The 22,664-nt window shown below is 45.3% G+C and overlaps 1 protein-coding gene across 1 annotated transcript in view; it reads right to left on the bottom strand.

The window, feature by feature from the left end:
- Nucleotides 1-1,131: 1,131 nt before the first annotated feature.
- Nucleotides 1,132-22,664, bottom strand: part of LOC148339076 (pyruvate carboxylase, mitochondrial-like) — a 143,834-nt gene continuing 122,301 nt past the window's right edge. Inside the window, exons 16-27 of the mRNA XM_088294800.1 lie at nt 20,093-20,249; nt 15,560-15,800; nt 14,663-14,830; nt 14,225-14,306; nt 11,201-11,358; nt 9,925-10,011; nt 7,761-7,940; nt 6,356-6,530; nt 5,448-5,521; nt 2,440-2,580; nt 2,184-2,285; nt 1,132-1,310 (exon numbers count right to left, since the gene is read on the bottom strand). Of these exons, the coding sequence (XP_088150926.1) occupies nt 1,161-1,310; nt 2,184-2,285; nt 2,440-2,580; nt 5,448-5,521; nt 6,356-6,530; nt 7,761-7,940; nt 9,925-10,011; nt 11,201-11,358; nt 14,225-14,306; nt 14,663-14,830; nt 15,560-15,800; nt 20,093-20,249 (1,715 nt within the window). The 3' untranslated portion in view covers nt 1,132-1,160. The remainder of the gene's footprint in view (nt 1,311-2,183; nt 2,286-2,439; nt 2,581-5,447; nt 5,522-6,355; nt 6,531-7,760; nt 7,941-9,924; nt 10,012-11,200; nt 11,359-14,224; nt 14,307-14,662; nt 14,831-15,559; nt 15,801-20,092; nt 20,250-22,664) is intronic.

The following is a 22,664-nucleotide window of genomic DNA, read 5'->3' as shown; positions in this document are numbered from 1 at the left end:
TGCTTGTCGATATACATTTCGATATGGGAAGATAAAAAAAACAAACAAACAAAACAAGACATATGACAGTAACTAACCAGTAGATGGCGTAACGTTAGAAGCAAACAATCTCTTTTGATGACCTGACGTGACGAGCGGAGGCTGGCGAGGATGAGCCGCGGCGGCGGTGAGAGCCAATCGTACGCCAGGACGACGACGAGGGGAGATTATGGCGGGGCAGAAAGAGGGCGGGGCCATTTGTGTTTTAATTGACCTTTGGCGCAGAGTTAATTCCTCGTTAGAAGTGGACAGATTTTTGCCTTTAGTGACGCAACAAAAGAATGCCTCCGTGTTTGTGAATATGTCATCTCGTTTAGGAGCCGTTTTTTTTATTTTTTATAATTTTGTTTTTAACCTCTGGAGGTGCAAGCTTGGCGGGAGCCGCTTGGAAATTTGCTGGCACACACAATTAGGCTAATGTATGCAAGGGCACACGTCGAAGAATCGGGAGACGCGCCGCCGCCGCCGCTGCCGCTGCCGCCGCTGCCGGGGGTCTCCCGAGTCTCTTATTAGTCCGGCTAATTTCACATCACTTGACGGAGTATTCATGAAGAAATGAATGAGCGGCGCTTCATGGGATCAAGAACACAGCGGGCCGGCCTGCCTCACGTCGGCGCGTCATCTCGTTTCCATTGCCGAGTAACGACCGCTCGCTGAGATTACTGATACAGTAACACGACTTTGGCCGCGATGACGAGCTGAAAGAAAGATCCAAACAACGAGTCCCGACTTCCCAACTGGATCACACATTCCCAGAATGCACTTGACATGAAAGACTAATGATGAGCGTCGTTTCCAGAGGACGCAAACGGATGACGTGAAGCGGCGGGTTATCTGAGCACATCATCGCTACGCTAAGAATTTTTCATTGCAAGGTCGTGTTGCATTTTTTTTTTTTTTTTTAAGACTAGTGATGGAATGTAGCTCAGGCAAAACTAGTCCTCATCCTGGAGAATGACTAACTAATCACTACTTCACATTGTCATATATTATTGTGCGTGTCTACTTGCTATCTGTAGATGCCCCCCCCCCCCAGAAAAAAAAAAAAAAGCCCCCACCTCGCTTGCGACAAACAATCCAGAAGCCCCAAGCCCCACCCACCGACCCGCCGCCCTCTCATTCTACTCCTCGATCTCCAAGATCAGGTCGTCGCCCTCCAGGGTGGCATCGGCCACGGCGTGCACCGCCTTGACGGTGCCGGACAGCGGCGAGTTGACCACCATCTCCATTTTCATGGCGGACAAGACGCACAGAGGCTGACCCTTTTGCACCTGCGGACGGACAAACGTGTCAGGCAGTGCTCACACTCTGTACTTAAATCAAATTACAGATGCTTGAGTCCCAAAAAAAAAAAAAAAAAAAAAAAAAACGACAAGCAAAAGTCCTGACTTTGCGTCTTGACATCATTATAAGTAAGAAATGTAATTATATAAAACTAAAAATACATTTTTACTCTCAATACCAGTTTTGACAACTTGTGTCGTTCTCAAAACAACAAGTGACACGCTGCCATTCCCTTGCTTTTCAATCTTTGTGCTAAAATAAATTCAACATGTGGTTACCGTGGTAACAGTGAAATAGTTTTATATCGTCTTAATATTTGTCCATCGTTGATGTTTGTACGGTTGCGACGATACAAGTGAGACGGACAAAGTCACGTTTTATCGTTTACTGGCGCCAAAATTTAGAACCGGACAAGAGGGAACATTTGTCAAGGAAACGATGGAAGTTATGGCTTTTGCAAAGTTCAGTAATGATGGAAAATGGAGGAAATCATGTTGTTTTGGCAAACACATCTTAATATTGTTGATGCTAATTATTATTTAAAAAAAGATTTCCTGCTTGCATAAATATTAAATAAATAAATAAACAAAAATAAAATAAAATAAAATAAAAATAAAATAAATACAACCAATTTTAATTTTTTCTTTAAAAAAAAAATAAAATAAATTAAAACTTCAGATTTGTGTCATGCCGTGTGTGGAAACTAAACGAGTCACGGTTAGCATTAGCAACATTAGCATGATCGTAAAAAAAAACGTTCATAAATTCTCAAGCATAGCACACATCCTGAAAAACAGACAGTAAGAAAATACTTTGTCCACTAAAAAAAAAAGAAAAAGGGGAGCGTGACGAAATCTGACCTTGTCGCCCACTTGCACTTTGACCTCCAGCACTTTTCCGGGCATGGGCGCGCCCACCTGACCCTTGATGGACTTCTGCGCCTTGGGATGGAACTTCATCTCCTGGCGGGCGCAAATTTCAGGCATCCATCATCGGAACAAATGTTGAAACAGGTGTGACGAGGAATAAACTGTCATCGCGCCGCTCGCTTGCCATTAATACACGTCTTCATTGTTTACGCGGAGCGATTCATCGTGCGTTCATCATTCATTGTACCTTCATGGCCACCGTGTCTTTCACCAGCACGGATCTCAGCTGCCCGTTCAGCTCAAAGAAGACTTCCCTCTGGCCGGCCTTGTTCAGGTCCCCCAGCGCCAGGGCCTTGATGTGCAGGATCTTGCCCCTCTCCAGCTCCACCTGCAGGACGAGGACGGAACATCAGATCGCTTCCATTTCGTGCCATGAATTCGTCCCGTCGTTGCCTCGAGCGTTCGCCTGCCAGGCTCATCAAGCCGACAGAGCAATTAAAGCGCGACATGTCACTGGCGTCAAGCGTCACGTTGGCGTGAGGGGCTTCGGCTTCGGTTTCAGTCGCCCCCTCCCCCCCTTCATTGTTATTCCACATTCGTGAGGCTCATTTGATTGCTTTTCTTTTCGACACAGTCAAGTGCAAACGAGCAAAAACCACCAGCTCGTAATTTCCCTTTCTTGCTTAAACAGTCAAGTAGCGTGGAATATTGCTCGTAAGATTCTTTTAATGCGTAACGCCGTGAGCAAAAGGCTCCTTTACCGCAGGAGCGTCCTCCAACGTCACGTGACGCTCTCATGGCGGTCGCTGACTCCAAAAACGGCTTTCACACTCGACTTCACGCCACCTTATTAATAACCTGCCTCGCAATGAGATCATGTGTGTGCGCTGGCGGCCGCAAATATGTCAAGTGACAGCACGTGCAACGTTGCAGTCCGTGTTTGAACTTCGCGTTTGTGTCAAGCACAATTAAAATGAGACTGAATCATCCGCACAAGGCCGGCCAAGGCGAGGTTTTTGTTAGCCGCACGTGTGGGTGAGTGACAGCAGCGTGCGTGCGTGCGTGCGTGCGTGCGCCCGAGACGCCGCCTTGAACACTTTTTGACGAGATTTGCAAGGGACTGAAAATGAAGTGTGAGACGACGCCAGAGGCTCCTCGGCTGTCTGCTTTCCCGACATGTCAACAAGTTGAGGATTTGTAAACTCGAACTGAGCGGATGCGCTCCATCGTTCAGACGTGCGCTCCGATTCAATTCATCCAAACTATTTGAAGTGCGTTCAGACATTTGGCAGCCAGCATGAAGATGGCGGGGCCGGCGCGGGCGTTTTAGAGCGCCTTGTTGTTTGCAGCGAGTGCACACAAGTCACTGCGAGAGAGGCGGAAGCACCGAAGGGGTGGAAGGAACGTAAAAATAAATAAATAAATACAAAAATAAAGACTGTCTGGTCACAGTGCACAGGTGTGGCGGCATTAGAGCGCCTCATTGTCATGCCAGTGAGATGCACTTCCATCCAGTAATACATTTTATATTTTAAAACGCTATGACTAGTGATAGACCGATTATCGGCCGGGCCAATTATCGGCGCCGATATTTGGCATTTTGCCGATTATCGGCATCAGCCTGTTTTTAACTTTCAAGGCCGATAAATTAAAAGCTGGTTTATTTTGGCTCGCTGCAGCACATTTCGCTCGCTCTCTCTCTCTCTCTGGTGTGCTGGTGGTCCTGCTTGCAGAAGCAGATTGGCCCGCCCACAGTGCCATCTGATTGGTTCCTCAAGTCATAAGTTGTCTATTTTCTAAGATCGAAAAAACGTTAACGTGTTGTAAATTGCTAAAGCTGTTTAATAAAAATGTGCTTAAAGGCAATTAAATTCAATAAATTTTGTAGTTGCTGTTTTTCAAAATATTGACACAATTTTCCCTCTTTTTTCAAGAAATGAACATCGCTACAAATATCGTTTATCTGCCTCTGTGACCACCAATAATCTGTATCGGCCCTGGGGAAAAAAAAAAAAAGCTTATCGGTCTATCACTAGTTCGACTAAAGTGTCAATTAAAAGTGATGATATCATTATTTACTTTTATTTACTTTGGTTATTTATTTATTTGTGTATTTATTTATTTATTTATTCATTCATTCATTTAATTTATTTATTTCTACAGGCTTTGTAGTGAATCCGTTTGGACGTCCCCCAAATAGCAACAAAGTCACAAAAGATGACACATGAGCTCATGCTGCGTTTTTGTAGGGCGTCGAAGTTGCAGAAAGACCATGAAAAGTGTTTGATTTGCTCTCCGGTAGCAGGACGATGAGCGCCTTTTCTTTCTTTTTTTTTTTTTCTTTCTTCGCAGCGCCATTCGTCTCCCCGGCCTCCTTTCACAGGCCATAAAGCAACGCTTGTGGAAAAAGCAAAAAGTTGTCACTTTTTGACACGCTCGCAGTCCGTCTCTCGCTCCTCGCTGCCGCTAATAGGGACGCGATCCGATGGGAATGCGCATCGTCATGACAACAAAAGGGGCTTGTTGCTTTCCCGCTGGCGATGAATGACTGATGGGGGGGGCGCAAAGACGCTCAAAAAGAAAAAACGGGGGAAAAAAAAACCCCCAAAAATCCTCGCGGATGTTTGAGTGGCATGTTAGCGGTTAGCGGTTTAGGTCAATAACAGATCTGAGCGATCGATGCGACTGTTGAATCTTTGATAACGCGGCAGCGGCGAAGTGCTGCTCCTCGGGTCCCGAGCAATAACAAAAAAAAATAATAAAATAAAAAATCAATTAACACCAACCCGGAGACCTTCTGCTGCCGTCAAGTGAAACGTGCTCGCCCTTGGCCGCGCACAATAGCTTGGCGTGCGCGCGCGCAACCCGTAATGAGAATATTGATATTGTCGAAAAAGCAGAAATTATTCATCAAGGCGGACGCCAACGCGTTCATTTCACATAAGACGACTAAATATTGCAGCAGGTGCAAAAAGGTAATGAAAGATGGATGACTGCCCGACTGCAATGAAGACATGAACTACTTTGGCAACATGAGCGGCGGCGGCGGCGGCGGCTGGGGGGGGGCGATGCCCTTTCCTCTTCGCCGCTAGCTCGTTGATGAAAAGCACTTGAGCGGCTCGACACATGAAAAGTATGCGCGGCGTCCTGCGGCTCGCCATTTATCGGCACACTCACACGTCGTCAAAGGACGTTTTGGTTACAAATAAATAACGAGCAATCCCGCTCGCTTCCGGTCGGCGTCTTGTGCGTTACCTCAAACTCCTCGGCGATCTTTGGTCCATCCAGGAAGAGCCTCGTGCTCAGACAGTCCACCGGGCCAAAGTTAGCTGCGACGGAGGAGGGATAACAGGAAATATGATGCGTGTGTTTGTGCGATCATGCGTGTCGGTGTGCAGGATGTGGACAGGGACATATGAGCGTAGTTCGTACCAAGGACTTGGATCGGGAAAAAAAAAAATTAGGATATAAATGTAGGGCTGAAGCTAAGAAATATTAAAAAAAAAAAATAATAGTGGTGTCAAGCGATTACATTTTTTTTAACTAATTAATCGCAAAAAAAAAAATTCCGTAATGAATTGCGATTAATCGCATATTTTCTACAACTATTTTTGTGAAGCCTTTAACAGTCATTTAGTTGAATAATATCTTGTAATAAATGAAAAATCACTAAACATGAAGTGACTGTTCTAATCGCCTTTTTCATCCTTGAATACGATCGAAATGGAATTTTTCTTTCTCCAAAATGATGCGGTGCATTTTATTATAAGCGATGTTGCCTTTCAAGGCCCAGTGGAAACTGGAAACCCAGAACGTGTTTTGTTCTGAGATGATATGCGGACAGAGGCCGGAGATTGATTTTAGTCCGGCCCGCGAATCGGTCCTCGTGCGTGTGATGAACCGACGGGGAACGGGGAACGAATTTTTTTTTTTAAATAAGGCCGGCGGGACGAGGCCGGAACGGTACCGAGATCGCAACCGGAGGGCAAAAAAGGGTCAGGTGCCCAGCTCTGACACTGTACGACACAAAATTCTTGGGTAAGTGTCGTTATCATTCTTGCAATTATCGTACAAATAATGAGAATTCCCGATCATTTGCCTTTTTATGAAGCTGTTCTTTAAAGACTTCAAGAATTTGTCAACGACGCGTCAGGCGAACCCACCGGTGAATTCTTTGAATTCCTGAAACACTTTGGGGTACATGGCCGCCGACATGACGTCTTCGGGCGTGATGTCTTCGCCGTACGCCGCCTGCAGCCCCTCCTCCAGGACCTTGAAGTCCATCGGCGGCAGCGAGGCGCCGGGGCGGCCGTCCACGCGAGGGAGCGACTTGAGGACCTGGACAAAAGCGGAAAGTCGGTCAAGTCGTCTTCGATGAAGGTTGAAAGAAGGGTGAGACGTGTTACACTCGCGGGGCTCGTGAGACTTTGACAAGTGTCAAGAGCTGCTAAAGTTCACAGCGTGCTTCTCGCCTTTCCCATAAAAGCTTTAACCTGCGTTTGACTTCGGGAGAGAGTCAAATTTCCCAAATTGAAACAAAGTCATCCGAGCCGTTTCTGGTTCCGTGTTGCTAAAAATAGACTCGGCGCACTGATGGCCGAGGCTTGAGGTGCGGCGCCAAGCAATTCGTCACGGCGCTTGGACCTCGCCACTTCAAAGATGGCCGCCCCGTTGAAGCCCCCCGCTCACTATTGACGCCGCGTCGTCGGGAGGTCGCCTCAACAAATGAAGACAAACGGCGTTCGCTCGCTCGCTTACGAATATGAAACAGCTCGTTGTCAACGACTTTTGTTCTCGCCGCTGGTCTGAAAAACGCCGCCGGCCGCTTTGCTCCTCTTGGGGGATGAATTTGCATGGAAAAAATAAATAAAATGAGGCCGTGTGATGTCATCGGCGAATGACCGCTCGCTAACTATTTCAGGCGTCGTTAAAGAAACATGACGTGTTCCGTGCTTGGCGTGCACAAACGGCCCACAGCTTGAGCGCGCGCGCTCGATGATATCAGCCTGGTGTGTGCGCCTCAGCGGTCCAAAGTTGTTTACGAACAAAACGAATCGTTTACAGGAGGGCCCGGACGAACATTGGATAATAGCTTTTAAAAACTTTTAAAATGGGCTTGAACACATTGCAACATAAAGAGAAAGATACTGCTCGATTAATCGGAATTTATTCTGCTAAATATCGGAATCTGCCGAAAAAGATAAATCAATAAATTAAAAAAAAAAAAAAAAAGGAGAATATAAATAAAAATAAATAAGCGCGCACACACACACACACCCACACACGCACAAACACTCACGAGCACGCACACTGACCTCCCCAACAGGTCCCGTAAGGACATAAAAACTAAAATCTGTGCTGTATTTCTTATACTTACATTTTAAGTGTTCAAATACATTTTCATATTTAAAAATTTTAATACATTTAAGGCATGTGGGAAGTGTAAAAAAAAAATGTTTTTCATCCATTTCATGATTTTTTTTTTTGGACATATTAGGGTCGGGCTGAAACATAAAAGGATTCGCTCAAGTGCGAGTGTACGCAAATTTACGGAAGAGCTGCGCTAACCTTGGTTCGAAAGGGCTCCGGGAATCCTCCGTGCGGTATCCCAACGTAGCCTTGCAGGAACTCCACCACCGACAGCGGGAAGGACAGCTCGTCGGCCCGCTCCTCCACCTCGGCGCGGGTCAGGTTGTTCTGCACCATGAACTGGGCCAGGTCGCCCACGATCTTGGAGGACGGCGTCACCTGAAGGACGCGGCGAGAGTTGAGCGTCATACGGCGGCGAGCTCTCGCTAAGCAAAACATTCATGAAAATCAAATGTGCGCCTTGATTATTTATGACGGCGGATCATGACGCTAAATGAGGCGCTCATTTGCATAATGGCCATGAGCGGAGTTGATGTGGACAACCCGAGAGACCGCCGCACGTTGCCGATGACGTGCTTCTTCACCCGCAGCCGCTTCGTGGGCCACCGAAGACGAGCAGTTGACGCAGCAACAAGAATAACATTTGCTTCGCGCGTCGGCGGAGAAACGAGAGGAAGACGGAAGATGTTTACTCGACGGAGGCAAGCGAAGGCTCGGGCTGACTTATTAAAACTCATTGATTGCTTTTTTTTTTTGTGAATAGAAATAAGGGAATCACTTCTGTTTTCTGTTTTGAACAGAACACCCGTTTACGGGGAGGCTCAAAGGATGTGGAGCGTCGGCTGAAATCTTCAGAGTGGCCATTACACGAGTCCCGGAAGTAAAAAAAAAATAAATAAAATTCAACACAACTAAAAGCCGACTGGAGCGTGACTGCTCGTCGTGGCAAGTCTGACTTCCTCCAATGTTATCAGCGTTTCCTCAGGCCAATCTTTGCTTGTTTATTGCAAAGTAAAAGGCCCATTGCCTTTTTGTTTTCTCATGCATCTTCAAGAATCATGACTTTCTCTCGCTCGGCTTACTAGCGGCATTTGTCATCACACTAAAACTTTCTTTTTGCATAGAGACCTATTCCTTCCAATATCGCAATCTTTTACTGGAATAATTCACATCTAAAATCATATACACACATTATATATATTATATTATATAGATATATAAATTATATATATAATATATATATATATATATATATATAAAGAGAGAGAGAGAGAGAGAGCGCGAGCGAGCGATGTGCCCCCCACCTTCAGGTCGACGTACATGAACTCCCTCATACCCGCTGATGTTCTCACACTTTTACGTCCACCTCTGCTAGGTGTTTCTGTTACGCTTCCTCTTCCTCCTCCTAAAACCCGTCTTGAGGATTGTGTCTTTCTCACTCCTTTGTGTGTGTGTGTGTGTGTGTGTGTGAGCGAGCACATAAACAACTCCCTCGCTTTTACAGTGTCAGGGGAGCCGGGCAGGCAAGCGGCAGCGGTGAAGAATGGTACCTGTCACCAAAGGAGGAGACAGCAGACAGAAGCGATAACGAGACACTGGGAGAGCGAGGCGAAGGGGGGGGGCGAGGGGGACGCCGGCAAGATTAGAGATACGAGCACAGACTCTAATCAAAATGAGGGAGAGACAGACATGTGAGTCGAGACCAAATGGAGGCGGCGCGCGAGCGCCAGAGGATGATGGAGTGAAGGAACGGGGGGGGGGGGGTGAATAAGAAAAAGGGGAACGGCAAAGATCGACAGCGACCGCGCACGTGCCGTCCTGAAGCCGCTACCAGAGTGCGCAACCTGAACACCATCTGTGTGTGGGCGGGGCCTCAAATTACACAAGCAACTCTTTCGTAAGGCGCTTCACCGAGTGAGCAGAAAGAAACGGAATTGAAAAAATGTTTGGCAATTGAAACTGGAGGCAATTTAAAGACTAAAAAAAAATGTTTTTGGCACCGTGACCAAGCTCGTGAGAAAATTCACTCGTACAAAAATGCCACTCAACACCGCATAACGCGACTAATGCTATTCGTTAGCCCGTCTATGGCATTTCGCATGTGTTAGCATCAATCGAGAGGATTTAAAGGCAAAATTGCGTTTGTTTTGAATTACTCAACGTCGGGACGCACAACTGCTGACATTTGATCTCATCTTCATGAACGTGCAGACAAACGTTCGCTGGATGAAGAAAAAGGAGGAAGGACACTCATGTCACATCCGCTCGGCAATTTTTTTTTTTTCTCGGCGGCTTGCAAGAAGGAAGGCGACGCGTAATTGAGCCTCGGCGATGTTGGCGGCGTTTCATCTCCTCGACTCACCTTAATGAGGTCTCCAAGTAGCTTGTTGGCTTCAGTGTAGGCCTTCTTCACCTCCTTGAACTTATTCCCCAGGCCCATGCTGTGCGCCTGCAGTCACACAACAACAACATCAACCGGCGGAGCGTGAGCAAGATGATTACTTGGAAATTCTGGGTCAACTTCTAAACGCTTCGCAGCCACTTACAAGGACGAGCCACAATATTAGGAACACCCACACTTCGGGTTTTTTTTCAATGGATATTTAGAGAACGCAGGCAAAACACAATTTTGTGGATCTGGACCGCAACACCGTGGACGGCTTGAAGCGGATTTCAAGTCATTAGGCGGTGGCGCTGTCCAGAGTGCTGAAATTGTTTTCTTAAGGTTGGAGTAGTCTTAAAAAATGTGATGAGGTTTCAAAAATATTTTTTACAATAAATCGTATTATGCGCAGTTAAAAAAAAAAAAAAAAAAGGAAAAAGAAAAAAAAACGTGAAAAATATTAAATAAAAACTGTAGAAAAATGAACGTTCAAAACCACATCGAGTTCCGTATTTTTCTGAACCATCACACGCGTCTCGTTGAAACATTTTTATACTTCTGACGCACGACTTTCTTTGGTGAAGTATTTTACGTGAAATAGTTTATTCTAATTGTAGCGTATGTTTATTTGATGGATTGACAAGATCAGACCAATCACGACAATTCGAGTTGAGACGTGCGTCTTTGCTCGCTTTTGTTGCCGTCAAACGACATCGAGCGTCGCTTCAAGCAAAAAAAAAGCAGGCCTCGAAAAAAAATGGAGGCAGGAACGAGTTGTGATGTCATGAAAACGCGGATGCCTGCTCGCGATTCTGATGCGCCTGAGAATGAGAACGCAAAAATTAATAGGAAGGAATTTGAATTCGACCACCAACTGAAAAGCCGTCATCCGATTTACGAGGTGCATTTTCAATTTTTGAGAAAATTCCAAGGATTGAAAAACGTGAAACGCAAATGAACTGCACCACTAGAGGGAGCCGGTGATGCAAGTTATTTCCTCTCGGATCTCATTCGATTGTGTAGGCGTGGTGAGAAGAAAAAAAAAAACGCTTTCTGTTGTTTGTGTGACACGTCAGCATGACTTCTGTTGGTCGAGCAAACTCGATTATTAGACGGTCGTAGCTCGACCTGCAGGACAGCCTGCGGTGCGGCCGGTGTTGACATCAGCTCCATTTCACAGGTCAGCTGTGAGACTAAAACGCCATTTCGCTTCATTGAGCTTGGGGGGGGGGGAAAGAGAATAGCCGCAAGGCACCTGGAAGTGAAGGTTGGTGTACTGTCCTCCGGGTATCTCGTTCTCGTACACGTCGGCGTTGCCGGACTTCATGGTGGCCGTGCAGTCGAACGGAGCGTAGAGGCCTCGAGCCACTTCCCAGTACTCGCTGTAGTCAAACACCTTCTCCAGAGCGATACCTGCCAGCGCGCGGCACAAGTTTCAAGTCAGCTTCAAACGGCCTCGCATTCGCATGATTCCCAAGACGGACGCAAGGCCGACTTTTCTCGCCTCGCGTCTAAAAGCTTAATGGCGCATTAAATGTTCAACGACGGAGCCGGAGGTGGAAGTCGGCGCCGCTTGTTGATTTGCGGCCGCTTGGTTCAACTCCTCGCCGCATCCGTCACGACGCCGACGCGCCGCCTTTCACGCGCACATCAGTCACAGTCGATCGAAGCGTTATTGGCGGCGCGGAGGACAACGCAAAACAAGGCACGTGTGCGCACAGCTTAAAAAAAAAAAAAAAAACCCTTCAGGTTATGTAAACAGAAGTATTTTTAATAATCTTTTGTGCCAATAACCACATCAAAAATCTCATTTAGGAAATTTCAGAGGGTGCATTGTGGATGCATATATTCTTTATCCTCGACGGATGTATTAACGTATGACTTTTATACTGCCCCCAGGTGGTCACACTGCACACAACAGAAAGAGCAGGACAAAGTCCATCGAATAGAAGCGAAAAAAAAAAATAATGTGGCCAAAAATGTGCAATTCTGTACAGTCCATTTCATGTCATTTTTTTTTTATACGAGTGCTATAAAGATTTTCATTTTATGGGAGGGAGCTCGAATAGATTAATGCTAATGCTATAGGAATCAAGTATTTTTAGTGTGTGGAGATTTATATTTTTCAAAGATAACGTTATAATATTTAAGTCCAAGTTTTACAAGCTACAAATTCATTCTCATAATATAACTGCTTTTATTCCGGAGAGGATGCCTTAAATCGTTGAAAAATATTCTCAAATAATAGATATGTAATTACACGCTCAGTGATTGAAGGCCTCTGAAGTGAAGATGTGTTCACCATAAAATTGTTTAGATTGAAAATTGCAGCCACGCCTCACCAAACAGTCAATTAAAAGCCATCTCAGTCCCCAGACCTCAACCCCACCGTGCAAATCTTGGATTTATTTATTTTTAAAATTGTAGTCATGTATTATTTACACCAGGTGTGGGCAAACTACGGCCCGGGGGCCACATGCGGCCCGTTAAACGTCTTAATCCGGCCCGCCGAACTTGGAAAAAAAATGAAATGAATAAACCTTTTTAATGTTTTATTTTCTAAATACTGTGGTTTTTCAAAGACATAGATATTGTTGGAATGTTTTTGTTCACTTTCATTTCAAATGAAATGTATTTTTTTTTTTTTTTTTTTTCACTCCGAAAAGGTGAGGTTCCCAAAACACTTTGTCCATCTGCTCCTTGTTCGGGCCCCTCTGTCACATTTTAGAACCCGCCAAGGTGGCCCGCCAATCAAAAAGTTTGCCCACCCCTGATTTAGACAAAAACGGAATGCATTAAAATGGAATGAACATCTTAACCAGGGATGCCAATAATTATGGAGGGCAGTACAAGTCTCATATTTCCGTGGCGATGTCGCAAGCTTTTCATTTGCTTAAATCTGAAGTAGGCTTGCCAATTGGTTAACATGTGTATGGATCCATCTTTTTTCTTTTTTTTTATGAAATGATCATGTTATTGCATTCCAACTTTTTCTCAATGTGTCACTGAGCTATTTGCACAAAACAGCCATACGAGATCTGGCAAGCGTACGCTTGACGCCGCATCATCAAATGGCAGCGGCCATTAATGAAATCATCTTCACGGTTAAGTAAGGAAGAGCAACAAATGGACACTTTGCCAAATAAATATGGCATCCCCAAAGTGTGCCAGCGTTTGAATGAGGAGACAAATGGATTAACGCTCACTTTTCACCACAAACACAAACACAAACAGTGACGGCGCGCTTGCCAAAAGGCTGCAGAGTGAAATGTGCATGGAAAGTGCTGTTGCTACGCCACTGAGGACGAGGAGGAGGAGGAGGACGAGACAACGTGAAAGCGGAAGCACAGCAGGCAGCAAAAGACTTATTAATGCGTGGGAGCCCAGATGGGGAAAATAACCCCAAAAAAAAAAGAAAAAAGAGGGGTGAGGAGGGTGATTTGAACAGTCTAAGGTCAGAAAGAGTGCGGAACATTTTTGAAGCAACCAAGGCTGCACTGTTTGGTAAGAATGAAAAGACGAGAGGCGGCAGGCCTTCAAAAGAAGAACGGAGAACCCAAAGTGATGCGCTTGAATGTGATAAAAGAAACGAGCTTCGGGAGAATAATCGCTCAAAAGTACGCAAAACAGACCGAAGACTAAGTAGATATTTATATATAAACATATATTATTCCTTTACAGAAAATTAAAAACATTTTAAATATAATTTTTTTTTTTTGTAAATAAGACATCGGGGTCATGTGTTCGATTCCGCCCCACGAGCTATGAAAACAATTTTCCAGTTCGTATCTCCGCAGTTTTCAATCTCAACATATTCCGCAATTATCTTCAAGCATTTGGAAACCAATCTCCCAATTCACGTCGCACGCTCTTCAACTCTACCGTGCGACGACAATCCAACTTTATTCAACGGCATCCGAGCACAACTTCAAATCCTTTCATTAATGAAGCCAGCCAACGTCTTTCTTATTGATTATTCTTTGGCTCCAGCTCCAGCTCACTCTTCCCTCGTTTCCTTCCCCTTCCTAATTGGCCGAATATCAGCGAGTCCAGCGCGCCGTCGCGTCGCGTCGCCGACTTCAATAACCAACATGCTGTCGTTTATCGATTGTACGTGAGGGGAAGGACGCTCTCAAAACGCAAATCACTTCTGGCCCCAACATGTTCCAGACCATTAAGAACAACCCTCAAAGATTTACATCTTCCACAACACAGCCGGCTTTTATTTATCCTTGAGGTACGCCCGCGCTTCCCTTTCGGGGGACAGAAACAAGCTCACCGGTGTCCAACTTGGTTCCTTTGGCGCAGGCCACGATCGCGCCCATGCTGGGTTGGGACGTCATGCCGGCCATCGAGTCAACCTGAGGGTGACGCGGACACAAAAAAAAAAAATGATTTCAACCCGAAAAACCATCAGTGGCAGCCAGACAATGCAAATAATCCACTTTACTTTCTGCCACTGAGGGAAAGTCGTATGGAAATATTCGGAGGCCCAAATTGCAAATAGCAGCGTCTCGGTTGAATGAATGCTTTGGAGAATCTTTTCTGATGTCATTTTGCAAACATGAGAAAAATGAGATTTGTTCAACGTTAATGGAATTATGCGCGGGCGCCTTTGCATCAAGATGGAAAGTGCACAAAAAGGCGACACGGGCTGCGTTTGGACTCTTTCGCTCATTCTCTTCGCTCTTACAAGGTCAACGCATGTCGTACTCACCGCCACGTCCACGATGTCCGCGCCGGCCTCCGCACACGCCAGCATGGCGGCCACGCCCGCGCCGGCCGTGTCGTGCGTGTGCACGTGAATGGGCACGTGTGGGAAGCGGTCCCTCAGAGCGCCGATGAGGAGCTTGCTGGACTCGGGCTTGAGCAGGCCGGCCATATCCTGCGATCCAAAGACAGCGAAATGAAATTGATTATTCACTTTTGGTAATTTACCATATACCAATAAACTCTGAAAAAAAAAAACATGCTGCCCAAAGCACACCACTCCCGACGTCTCTCTAACCAGCCATCTGATTGGCTGAGGCTGAAAGACTCCCAGAATGCATTGCAGCACTCTTTTTGGGTTATTTTTATTTCTTTATGGGAGATGATGCAGAGATATTTTGTGTTAATTGCATTTCTTTGTTTCATTGTTTGCTGTTGTGCTGTTCAGTGACCGTTTTGGTTTAGATTTAGAACGGTGACTCTGAGGAGTGTGGTGACGAGGGACATCCGTCCGCTGACGTTGTTGATTTGCTATGTTGTCACGAAAGCTCCCACAGCACCTGTGGGACTCCCGTTGATAAAGCTGCCGGTCTCTAAATGAGAGCTAGCATGCGCGAGCTAGCATGCGCGAGGTGCAATTGCGAGCTAGCATGCGCGAGCTAGCATGCGCGAGCTAGCATGCGCGAGCTAGCATGCGCGAGCTAGCATGCGCGAGCTAGCATGCGCGAAATAGCATGCGCGAGCTAGCATGCGCGAGCTAGCATGCGCGAGTTAGCATGCGTGAGCTAGCATGCGCGAGCTAGCATGCGCGAGCTAGTGCCCACAACTGCCGCTGTCCTTTTTAATACGCCGCATCTTTTGGCCGTGAAAATACGGAACTTCAATCCCAATCCCATTTCCAAACCTTGATGCAAAGGATGTGCGTCCCGGCTTTGACGAGCTCCTCGGCCAGTTCCAGATAGTAGCTGAGCGAGTACTTTTGTCTCATGGGGTCCGACACGTCGCCCGTGTACGAGATGGCGGCCTCCACGACGCCCCCCGCTGATCCGGCGGCTTCCATGCCCAGCAGCATGTTGGGCAGGTAGTTGAGGGAATCGAAAACGCGGAAGACGTCCATGCCGTTCTCTTTTGCCACCTCGCAGAACCTGGAAAGACGACGTTTGAATCAGGAGACAACGAAAAGGCTTTGCATTGTGTGATCAAATGAGAAAAGTGTCCTCCGTCCCGGCCGGTACGCCGAAACACATGATGACCGTAACAGGAACAACAAGCGCCTGAGAATAAGCGGTTAAGGGAGATAAGCCGGCCAGTGTCCGGCAACATCAACATCCAGCAGACCAGAGTCCAAAAACAGAGAACAGGCCGACAATAATTTCGGTCAGCTTGGAGTCTTTCACGGGAACTCTCCATGGGCATCAATTCTTCGAGCCGAGCCGTCAACTTCTCCACGTTTGGATTCCAATTCGCAAAATGTCTCAGAAATCACATTCAACTTGTGATTGGGTTCACTCGTCACCCGATTCTGAGTGTTGACCACACAAAACAGCCCATCAAACATGACCGGCATCTGCCTATTTCCGGTAAAACTGCCTATGTCTTCTGAACTTTGTGATGAATCAGGAAAGTGACAGCGGCAATCCACAAAATACCAGTTATCAGAATTCCAATAATGTATGCGTCTTTCACATCCTCCAAGGAAAGAATCAGGAGGCATACCATTTTCAACCTTGCCTGCAAGGTGAATTCTCACCGTATTTGTGAGGTGACAAAACTCAGAGACTCCAGCTGGACAAAAACGTTTCTGGGTTGACAATCGGCTTGATTTTAAATTAATGTCGTATTATTTAAGACTCACTTTTCATTGCAAAAACGACAATTATCACTTGACGCCATCTGTGCTAATCATTGATGAAACGGGACTCGGCGGGTCAAAACAAGGCACATGCCGGTCACGAACTTTTTATGCATTGCCATTATTATTTAAAAAAAAAAAAAAAGTTTGGTAGGCGCGCCCAAGTTGCCGCATCGCCCGATCTGCGCCAAGTATTGTACTTAATGTCCCGCCTTTGCCGAGCAGATCGCATTGGAGCAGTCCCGGATTGACAAGTCATTTGAGGGATTCACGGATCAATCTGGCTCTTGCCAGGTCATACCATCGTCCCCTTGGTCAAGGAATCCGAAAAAATAAATACATTCAAAATAAATAAATAAATAATAATAAATAAAAAAAATTAAAAAATGACAAATAAAATAAAATAAAATAAAAAAAAAATAAATAAAAATAAAACATAATAAAACATGATCAAATAAAATAAAACAAAACATAATAAAACCCGATAAATAAAATAAAATAACATAAAAATAAAATAAAGAGAGAGAGAGAGAGAGATTTAGTTTAAGGACCAGCTGAAACTATCAAGGTTCACAGCGAAGGCGTCAAATTCAAGATCAGATCTGGCTCACCACTTCTGGTCAAAAATTAGCATCCTGGCCCTTTGAGAAACAAGTTTAATTTGGTCCGAAACACAAGTCATTCATCTCAAGTCATTTCTCACCATTAAAATGAATGGAAATGCAATTAATCGGTTCCAGCCACCCTCCAAATGTGATTTTTTTGATTGTTTTTTTTCTCACTAGAAAACTACACAGTATTGTATGAAAAACAAAACACAGTAATAACATTTGTAAAATGTTCAACTGTAGGTCGGCTAACCATCTGAACGGGACATTGCGTCCATTAATTTCCACGGTCCTCCTACTGCGAGGAAGCCAACATGAACTAATCGTGGCCGGATGTGGTGACGTTTGCTGACGCCAAAGAAAGACAAACTATTCACGTTGCACTAGCCCAAAAAGATTTGAAGCAAACGTTTTCATTTGAAATGCCAATAAATTGGTTCCAATTTCGACAAAACACAAAGCAGCTGTCCTCAACGTGAACCCGAGCACGGCCTTCACATCGCCACTTTTTCCCGACTGGGCCGTTCGGAGCTACTTTCCATTGATGCCATTTCACAACCCGTCCCTTGAGCACACCGATAACTTTGATGTGGCCTGCAATGAAAACAAGTTTGACAGCCTTGATTTAGAGTTACCCAACACAGATTTGTCACCCGCATCCACGCGGCGAACAAGTGCCGGTGAATAGGCGTTGTTGTCACAGATAACAAGAGCGCACATGCGAGTCGGGATAAGCTGTTCAAATCCAGCCGTAAAAAGCCAGAGTGGGGAATCCGCGCCTTTATTGCGCTACCTGGAAATCCTAATCAGGTTTGTCAGCGCCTGACTGCAGCTGCTTTAACACAACATTTGCACAACCACCGCCATTGTCTCGCTCAACAAACACGCACGCACTTAGCAGCGGGCCACAAGGGGATTATTATCAGGCGCCGTGTCCAGTGTTTGCACAAGCGGCTGCTGCTGCTTGGCATCACAACACAAACACGCCGGCGTCCTAAATTTGCTTGTTATTATTCTTGCCTGCATCAAAAAGCCACTCAACTCCCCCCTCACCCCCCGCCCCCTCCTTCCCGAAGCGGCAGGAAGATCCTCATTAGCATCGGAGAACTTCGACCATGACCCAATGAAACGCACTTGAAATCAATTAGACGCCGCGGAATTACACTTTTATTCCATCGTGTCGATAGCGCCGCTTTGGGCCATTTCACTCGCAGCCTGCAGCAAAAAAAAAAAAAAAAAAAAGGAGAGAGAGAGAGACAGCGTGAAAACGAGGATGGGGGCAAATGGATCAAAGACATTCATCGTAATGGTCCCCATTTCCAATGGCAGCATAAAGAGAGCGATGAGAGACCAATGGAAGCATAAAAAAGGAGCTCAAAGAGCAGCGCTTAAGAAATCAGATTGCAAAGGGACGGACGGCCACAAAAGCATCCGAGAGGACAGGACGGCGTGTGTTTGGGCCTGCGATATTAGTCATAATGCCCCGACTAATTCCTGTGCGCCCAGCGTGTGTGCGTGGAGGGGGTCTTACACTTTGGAGTGTGTGTGCATGTGCAGGCATGAGTCACCCACGGCAAGGAGGTGACTAATCAATCTATTTGGGAAAGGGCTCCAGGCACAAACGCCGTTTATTATTTATGGCCACTCAAAAGCGTTACACGGGTGTCATTGTGTGGCAAGTGCGTGTGTGTGTGTGTGTGCAATGAATTTGAGCAAACTAATGCACGTATGATGGAGTGAAGACTGATGACTTCTTTTCAGGAACAATCGACTGCATTACATCGGTGACGATAAAATGAGGAGAAATGTCATCTCTTGATGAGACTGACATTTTTCACTCCATTCAAAACAAACTGTTCAGCTTCAGGATTTAAAGTCAGACAAGATAGGGATAGATTTCTTTTATTATCGCACAAAATGACGGATAACTTCCAGGTACGTCCAGCCAAAAGTCGGTATTATACTGCCCCCTGGTGGTCAGTGCCCACAAAGGAGGAGCGGTGCAATGTTTATTGAATTGAAGCAAAAAAAAAATGTGGCTTTAAAAAAAAAATAAATAAAAAAAATCTATGCAGATGCTAAGTGCGGCAAAATGGGTGGCGGCTGGGGGGGGGCACAATGACCTTGAGTATAATTACGTCAAGTTTCTATTAATCCTGAAATGGAAGAAATAGTCGGCCTTTTGATTTAAATGCAAAGCATTTCCCAATTATGAAAATTAGCCGCGACAACGATGCAATTGACCCCCCCCCATTCCAACAACTTCCCTCTGGCGCCCTCTTTTGGCGGATTGGTATCTCTGACAGACTTGACAGTGACGGCTAATCAATGAATCAATCAACATTTTTATTTGTATGTCGCTAGTCCGCAAAAGCATCTTAAATATTTGGTGGAGTTTCACCGTTTGTCGAATTTGGATCGGCCTCATGTATGATTTTATTCATGGTGAGAGCATTTTCATCTGACAGGAAAACTTTTTTTCAGCTATTAATAGTGTTAATTTCCCATTTCACTTTATATGTTAGGATTTTAATCCTAGTTGGATGTTGTTTTAGTTCAAATCGCCGAAGGGATCTTAACTCATTTGTTACCAGCCAAATTTAAAAAATTTGGATATTGGACGTCTTTAGCCGTCAATGGCAGTTAATGAGTTAATTAGTTGAAACTTTGCATCATCACTATTAGTAGGAAATTGCTCATTTTTTTTACACCATCTTTTTTGGGTGGAGTTTTGCAAACACGTTACAAAAACTTCCTCAAAATTCTCAAGGCACGATCGTAGTTGACAGTTATACAAGCGTGTCGCAAATAAAAACTAGTCTCCAATAAATGGCGACGGTTCTAAAAGCAGATTAACCATTCGGAATAATCCTGGCGCTCGTTAAAAGGCGCTGATGTACTTAATGGAGTAGCAATTCAGAACACACACACACCCACACACCCCCACACCCCCCCCCCCCCGCGCGGTGTGACTCACTTGAAGACGGCGTTGTCGGGGTAATTGGTGTAGCCCACGGCGTTGGCGCCCCTCAGCAGCATCTGGAAGGGGACATTTGGGATCAAAGCCCTCAACTCTTGGAGTCGCTTCCACGGGCACTCGGACAGGAAGCGCATGGCCACGTCGAAGGTGGCACCTGCGAGTACACACACGCAGATATCAAAGCAGTGCTTCTTAAATAGTGAGGCGGGCCCCCCTGGAGGGGGCGCGTGTGAACCTGGAGAACATGCTTTTTTTTCGCATGAAGTGTAATTGCACCTCCACTCCACTAGTTGGCAGTGGCGCTCTCCTTGTCAATTGTGCGCAGCGAGTATTAACTCGACACTGTAGGTTTGTTTTGCAACAAAAATGCGATTATTTAGAGTTGGGGCGGAGAGTGGATGGTGGTCGGAGGGCGCAAATTGTTTTCTTCTTGCTAGGGGGGGCGTAACAGAAAATAATTGAGAAGCATCGTATTAAAGGGATATTTGATTCAGTTCAACATGGGCATTTTTTTTAGTAGGTATGCATGTAAAAATGACAGAAGCACTAAAATTGGCGGTCTTTTTGAACTTTCTGTGTCGCGGAGTGACGTGCTTTTAGCCGGGGCCGCTTCATGAGCGTCAATGTCGAAAAGCGAGCTTCGCGACGACCCGGTTGTCGTACCTTGGTGAAAGGTTGGACTTTGAAAATATCCAGCGCCACCCAAGTGAGGATATGCAGTGCAGAAAATGGACGGAGAGACTTTGAAAAAATTTGAGCACCAAAGCTCCAACGAGGAGCCGAGAGTCGCCATACCGGACGCGTCATTTTCGGATGAGTGGTGTCGGCGTAGCCCCGGAGAGGCTTTGGTGGGAAAAAAAAAAGCTCGTGGATAAAATTGGAATATAAAACGATCTACGAACATCTCGGAATGCATTTGCGTATCTTGGAAAACAAGACATGTCAGAAATTGCACGTTCGATGCACATTTCCTCATTCCCTTTTAAGTCAAACCAAGGAAAGGCGTGGAAGGAGGAAAGTGGGCGTGGCCATATCCCTTATTTTTAGGGGGCGGTTTTCAAATGATTATTTAGTCACTGAAAAAAAAAAAATCTAATTGATAAAACAGAACAAAAGCGCGAATATATTTTATTCTGATAAAAGAAGACACAAATTGAATTTGTTATTGAAAAATGGACCGTCCCGGTTGGCTGATCTCTTCAAGTGTGACATTGCTAACATCTGACGAACAAGTAATAAGTAAAGATATGAACACATTCCATTTTCGTTTTGTCAACTTAAGGCCGCGAGTGTGAAATGTTCTCCGTGGAAGCGGGGGCGGCGGGACGAAGGGACAGAAAAAAAAAAAAAAAATGACGGCAATCTCCTCATTTCCCGTCGTGGATTAGACATTTATCATATACGCCAGAAATATTGAAGCCGTCGGTGGTTTTGTGCTGATCCAACACTGTCACCATTAAATCTCATTTGCAGCGTGCGTTTGGAAAATGGAGCGAGTCCACGGCGCTGCGGGAAGACCAGGAAAGCCCCGCAAGCTGCCTCCTCCGCTTTATCAATTGTTCACCGCGCCGCCCAAGTTGGATTTCAGCCGACGTCAGCTCGCTGGACTTTGAGAGGGACCGGTGCTGAGCCAAGGAGTTCATCCCAAACACGCTTAACTAGACGACGGCAACGAGGACGAGCGCACGATGGTGCAGCGAAACAGGAAATCATGTTTAAATGCGGCCCAACGATAACTCCAGCCGCGCCCGCATGCGCGAAGATCCATTGGAGCTGATAAAGGTTCAAATGGTTTTGCGGCGTGGGATAAGTGTCGCCATACGTTGTGTGACCCAAATCAAATGTCGTGTATCCTCCACGGTGTTGGGAGGAAAGCTATATCAGGAAGGGACTAATCCTCAAAGGGTTTTTGCAGCTTAATCTGCCCAATGATTCATTGTGCCTGCGAGCGGCTGGAACACGTGACGCCCCACAAAAAAAAAAAAAAAAAAAAAATGATGTGAGAGCACGCCGCCGAGACAATATGTCAAGATAACAAAGCGTCACCTCGCCAATGATTGACACCTCCGCGCCCCGGATGTGTTGAAAACGTAGTTGACTCACCAGCTGCTTCAACTGTTTCCCATTTTGCACTTTTAAGACGGACATTTTCAAATAAGAGAACGTTTAAAACATTCTGACTTTTATTACAAGGCCTGCAGGTGATTGGGTTTTAGAATTATGTCAACACAGAAATGACCAAATACAATAAGATATCATTTTTTTTTATATGAAAGAATAGAAGCGCTTTTTTCATCACAAAATCATTTCATTTCGATCTAATAAAAAAATAATAATGAAAAAAAAAATAAAAAAATCAGTAAATCAAATAATCAATAATTTTTCCATTTAACATACTGTGCACACTATTTAATAGTAGTAGTCGTATTTAGCGTGCATCTGTGAGTATGTACATAGATTATGTCATCACTACCTAATTAAAAAAAATATTAAAAAGTAATCACCAGTGTAATACGTTTTATATTTGATAAATTTTACAAACTATTTGCACACTATTCAATAGTAGTGG

Source organism: Idiotropiscis lumnitzeri, chromosome 4 (genome assembly GCF_059441095.1).
Source record: "Idiotropiscis lumnitzeri isolate Australia: NSW breed Sydney's pygmy pipehorse chromosome 4, RoL_Ilum_1.0, whole genome shotgun sequence".
Lineage (NCBI taxonomy): Eukaryota > Metazoa > Chordata > Actinopteri > Syngnathiformes > Syngnathidae > Idiotropiscis > Idiotropiscis lumnitzeri.
The sequence above is the reverse complement of the archived record's forward strand: the minus strand, read 5'-3'. Positions and strand labels throughout refer to the sequence as shown.